The following is a 6,125-nucleotide window of genomic DNA, read 5'->3' on the forward strand; positions in this document are numbered from 1 at the left end:
AAAACAACATAGATATGGTCAATCAGACACTCAAGCATCGTTTTGATGTCGACTTCAGATTACTAGTGTGTACAATCAGAATTTAACAAAATAATACCGGTATTGCAACTGACCAATGACAAGGTAAGTTTACGAATTCCATTTTTATTGAAGAAGCAGTTGTCCTTTTCCGATCCCAAGTCTTCTGTTTCAAAATGTTCCGTAGAAAACTGTTAAACTTTTGACAATTTGATAGCTATCACTTCTTTCACCAGTAATCTTACTGGACAGAGCTTCTATACCAAAACTTTGGAAAATCTTAACTTTTTCAATCAATCTAGTTATAAATACAAACCAGCAGAGCTAACGAGACTTCTGTTTATATTTTTGAAATAAGTTTTTCATTGGTCATGCACAACTACTATTTTGAAAAATCTCATTTGAAAACTAGATGTATTGCGAGCACTGAGAGCCCGCCTTTCATCTATACTAAATAATTATGAAATTCTCATGATACAATAGATTAATGATGACACATGTATCAGTTTATCTCACGTTTAATTAGTTAACGTATATCTAATAAGTATACAGCAGGATCTATTATAATTCTACTGTCAAAGGAACACTTTAAAATGTTATGCTTAATATGAAAATGTACAAAAATTTTCAACGTAATTGCATTGAATTATTGGTTATCTATTTTCAACGATAAAAGATACTGGAGTGACAGGTGTTCGAAATGTTTTGTCCTTGTAGATTATTTTACTGCATTCCTTTGGTAATATCAGGCGGAAATTGCGCAACAGCTAAAACATAAAGGTTTTACATTATTACTAATCTAAGCTAGTATTCTAGAGAAAATTTCTTATTTGTTATCACATTTTTCTCTGCTTCAATTATCATTTTACTAATTTAATGAGTGTTTTCACCAGGAAAGTTAAATTCATGTAGATTTTTATTGATCGGAGAGAAAATACCATCCAACATTAATTTAAAATAACTTGTCATTGCGTTGACCCTAAGATCCATGCAGAAAATACCTGTGAAAAATCAGTGTTACGTGCTATGTCTACCCGTAATATAAAATATTCGGGGTTTCTTTGGTAAAATCATAGAACGAGGACAGTTTTATCACTGTCTTTCCATCAATTAAATACCATAAAAAGTATGTTGCAACAGAAATTTTCGATGATAAATGTAATTTCAATCATTAAATTTTCATTCCTTTATAAGTTATCAAAATTAATTTCGAACATAATTATGTTCCGTCATTGCATTATTGATCACAGGCAGGATAAGAATCGTATTCAGAACCCATGGACTGAATTTGCAGCATTAAGAATCGGTTAAAGATCAGGGAGTATTATTCAACCAGACCTAATACATTGGCCAAGACATCGATATGCCGAATACTCGTATGTTGAAATTATACTTGAAGATGGGACAGAAATTATAATTAATGTTATTGATTTTTTTCTGACAAATTTAGCAGTCGTTTTTAAAGTTATATCTTAAGCGTATTTCTGGTTGTGTTACACAGAATATTTGGTAAAAAGAGAGATGTAATAATAAAATTACTTTTGCAGTGCAGATATGAATCTCAGTCTCGGCAAAAGTCTGTCCAATACACTTCCGTGGCCCGTACCCAAATGGAATATGAGCAAATGAATGTGTTGGAGAATATCCGTCACTATTGCGTAACCATCTTTCCGGAATGAAAGCTTCAGGCTTATCAAAGTATTGCCTATCCTGACAGGTGATTCCAGAGCAAAACACAATGTTAGTCTGGAAGAAATGGAGAGCGGATTTTTGCATTACTGAAAACCCTACTTTACAAATATTTTTATATCAATTTAATAATGCCGAAAACTTTCCCTTAAATCTTCTTTCGTTTGCATGTTGTACTGCTTCCCACTTCATTCTCACAACGGAATGAAAATGTTAAAGCAAAATAATTGATGTTTGATAACTTTTTCAAACGATTTTAAAACGCTTATAATCCGTATCAAGAGGATATGCAAATAAGAAGCGGTATCATAATTAGAGTCCTAAGTGAAGTAATAAATCACAGGTAATATACATTTATAATAATGAGATCACTAATTTTCGTGGGGGTTTAATTTGCGAGGTTTTCAAGGTATTCATGAAGAGTCCCACGAATTTATGTCCACCACAAAATTTTTAAATTAAATTAAAAGAGATATGTCTATACATAAAATAAAATTTGTACCCTAAACATTTTATCAAATAAAAGTCAATGTTCAAAAATACATGTATGTATTTGGTCAATTTATATGTATGTGGTAATTCAGGAAAACTTACGAAAGCAGGTATTCGGAAGCCTTTTATTGTAATATCCTTATCCAAGTTTCTCGCTGTACCAACCGGAACAGGAAATACCAGTCTACAACAAAAAAAGAGTTTAACGTGAATAGAGCTCGCGTTTTGGATAATAAACAGACACTGTCTTCAGGGATATTATTAGTTTCCCCCGCTTTTGCAAATGCTCGGAGAGGGACGCTATAAATTTTCTTCGGCAGCCTGTCCGTTGTAAGAACTTTCACGTTGGTTCAAACTTTTGAATTAGTATTTTATATTTTAATCCTAATTTAACCCGTGCATTATCCCTGAAAAGAATTGAATATGATTTTTGTACCTTGTCATATGTCTTACTTTTGTAATTGATTCCTTTATTAAAAATCTCAAAGTAAAAAATACTACTAAAAACGAATAACTTATTGGTTACAATTTATGATGTATAAATCTTGAATACTTTGCATCTTCAAAGTAATTTTACCTGAACGACTCTTTTAAGCATGCTTTAAGGTAATTCAGTTGGCAAAGAACGGTTTCATCGATAGGACCTGCTTTAGAAACATGTGTTTCCAACTCTTCAAACAGTTTATCTTGCTTCTCTGGGTTGTTCGCCAAATTGTAAAGCAAAGTTGTCATGTTTGCTGCTGTCTGAAATGAAATATGGAGATAAATAAACAATAATCAAGTTCAGAAGTAAGAGGAAACAATAAAAAATAGGGAGCAGAGCGAACACGGTCCTTTACAAACATCAGAGGTAGGATCGGGTGTCATTGAGGAGTAAGCATCCCCTCTCGACTGGTCACACCCGCCGTGTGTTCCTTGTCATGAACTGAATAACCGAAAAGTCAGTAGACAATTCAGTTTGGATATAAATGTCCAATAAATTGTTTTAAAACGTATTGTAAAGTACAAATTTAATATATAAACGACTGCTTGCCGAATCAATACCACCAACAAAAACATCCATCAGCGTTTTGGTAATATCCTCAGTCGTCATGTTTGGATCGGGTAACAAGTCGCCAAGAAGACTTGGATCAATTTCTTCTCTATTCTCAGACTGAATACGTTCCTTGTGCTCTGTTATGTATTTCTCCGTCTGTCTGAATTAAAATAAGAACTAATCTTACACTGGAACTAAAATATCTATAAAAAAATAAACTGAAAGTGTTATAAATAATTCTTAATATATGCAATTATTTATTTTACATTATCAATTCGAATTACCTTTTAAGATAGTTTGCAGAATTCGCATACTTCCGATAAAACGGCGTTTTGAACAGTTTATACCATGGCATTATGTAAAACTGGTTCCCAAAACAGTCCAGAAATGTTTCTACGTGCTGCATCGTTTCTGTTTTGATCGTTTGATCTGGTGATGAAATACATCCAAGACGCACTCCAAAACACATTTTCCCCACTCCTTTAATAATTGAAAATATGCTGAAATTATATATTTTCGTATTACCATTAAATAAATTTGGACTTTTTGTGTGTTTTCAACATATCAAGAAAAGAGAAATGCATGTTTTCAATGTTTGGGGTTTTAGCTTTTCAGTTATATAAATCCTGGTGATCTAGGGTCAAGATTTTTCGGATGAGATGGCGAATATAATGTCCTTAGTTATGTTCCCCAAACGAAGTTGAGGAACATATTGTTTTTACTCTGTTTCTTATTATTATTATTATTATTAAGGTCTTCCGTCTCCAACGGAAGACCTTATTGTTTTCGTTCGGTTTCTTTTTCCCTATTATTATTATTATTCTTTTTTTTTCTTACCGATTTTGTGCACGCGAGTTCTCGGAAACTGCTTGGTCGATTTTCACGAAACTTTCAGATCTGATAGATATTGATCTGAACCTTATTGGAAATTTTTTATAAGTACGTCGTCACTTCCGGTCGTGAGATATGGACGATTAACTGATTTTTAGAGGGTCACCTTGTTCGGGCAATCACTCAAAAACGAATGAAGATATTGACTTGAGATTTTCAGTGAAGGTAGAGAAAGGATTGCTGAATTGCTTTTTTGAGTCTATATCTTTCCAGCGCAAAAGGATATGAAGCTCACCTGGGCTCGAAAAATAGGCTCGGAAATATCTCGCAAAATTTAACACGTGTTCTCTGATATCTTCTTACCTGTCGATAATTTGTTATAAGATATATAATAATATAAAAGTTGTGCAGAATTAGATTTTCTTTCATTTGATATGAAGAAAAGGGGTGTGACCCCTCAAATAAAGGGCAAAGAGGGGCCAAAAGTCTTTCATCTATAACTTTTCATTTATCAATTTTTTGTTATGAATAACTGAAGCAAAAATGTATATCATGACAATCTGCATCAATGCATTGTAAAAATTTTATATTATGTTATGTAATTAGGGGCCATTAGTGGACAAAATGCTCAATCTTGGAATCTTTATATCTACAAAAGGGGAGATATTTTGATAAGCAGTATTGAATAAAATATTCTCAGAATCGTCTTTTAAACATTATACAACCATTCTATATATGCAAAAACGTCCCATTAAGGATGTAAAGGGCTGGCCCCTAAATTTTTCTATCCTACATAGCTCGAAAACGAAAAGAAATATCTGGATAGCTGTTGAAAAAAAATCTTTAAAATTAAAACCTTTTGCTTGGATAGGAAGAAAGGGCCTGACCCCTCAATAAGGGGCTCTTAGGGGCCAAAAGACTTTCATCCATAACTACATGTATGTGATAATTTTATAAAAAGTAAAGAATTTAATCAAAAAAGAGAAGTCTTGATATCATTATGATCTAAGAAAGATCATCATCAAAATCATATCCTGTCGAAAAATCGGACGGAAGACCTACTCGTTGCTAGCAACGAGATCGCATCTAGTTAAGGTCTTCCGTTTCAGACGGAAGACCTTATAGTGATTCTACTGTTTCTTTTTATGATTATTATTTTATTTTCCCCTTTTGTAATTTCTTTTTTTGACGATATCTCAGAGATGACTGGACAGATTTTTATGAAATTTTCAGGGATGATAGAGAGTAAAAATATCTTTCAAATGTAGTTTACAGTTTTTCAAAATTCACTTCCGGTCGTCAAATATGTCCGATTTCCGTTTTTCAAAAAGTGATCATGTCCGGACGATATCTCAGAAACGATAACAGATTAAGACATAAAACTTTCATGAATAATAGATCATGATAAGTAGATTTGTGCAATCCGTTTAAATTCGTCCTCCGTCACTTCCGGTCGTCACAGGAAGTGATCTAAGAAATCGAAAATTTAAACTTTTTGTTTTATGAAACTTTTTTGCATCACATTATAGTATCTTATTTGTACTTTCGAAATATATCAGTCCCACCGGAAACAAAAACGACAACTTCCGGTTATAAGAGAAAAACTGCATATTTTCAGTATTTTTCTTTCCCATAAATATTTTTTATAGATAAAGTATTTGTAATGATTTTTGGATATGTTATTCAGACTGCAAATGTCTACAGTAACGTCAGATATCTTTGTAAAATTCACTTCCGGTCGCGTGATTTCCTGTCCTCAAAATGAGAACTTATCATAGCTAGATCTCGTAAACGGAAAAAGATTAAGACACCAAACTTATACAATTGGTAGATCTTGATGAGTAGGCAAATTCAGTTTGGAAAAGATTGTCCGCCGTCACTTCCGGTCGTTACAGAAAGTGTTCCAAAAAATCAAAATTTTTAAATTTTCTTTTATAAAACTTTTTTGGCATGACGTTATACTATCTTTTTTGTATTTTTAAAATATATCAGTCCAACTGGAAACAAAAACGTCAACTTCCGGTTTTAAGAGAAAAATTGCATTTTTTTAGTATTTTTC

The 6,125-nt window shown here is 32.6% G+C and overlaps 1 protein-coding gene across 1 annotated transcript; it reads right to left on the reverse strand.

Annotated features, from left to right (window-relative positions):
- Positions 1 to 605: 605 nt before the first annotated feature.
- LOC134249958 (probable cytochrome P450 12a5, mitochondrial) lies at positions 606 to 3,715 on the reverse strand (the record flags this gene model as incomplete). The annotated part of the gene is made up of 6 exons (XM_062732307.1): positions 606 to 785; positions 1,558 to 1,764; positions 2,302 to 2,383; positions 2,777 to 2,943; positions 3,233 to 3,395; positions 3,520 to 3,715. Coding segments are annotated over 6 exons (929 nt in total), but the record flags the coding sequence as incomplete, so codon positions are not given.
- Between the last annotated feature and the right edge of the window lie 2,410 nt (positions 3,716 to 6,125).

Source organism: Saccostrea cucullata, unplaced genomic scaffold (genome assembly GCF_032062105.1).
Source record: "Saccostrea cucullata isolate Sc308-1 unplaced genomic scaffold, CSIRO_AGI_Scuc_v1 ctg13133, whole genome shotgun sequence".
In the NCBI taxonomy this organism is placed as follows: Eukaryota; Metazoa; Mollusca; class Bivalvia; order Ostreida; family Ostreidae; genus Saccostrea; species Saccostrea cuccullata.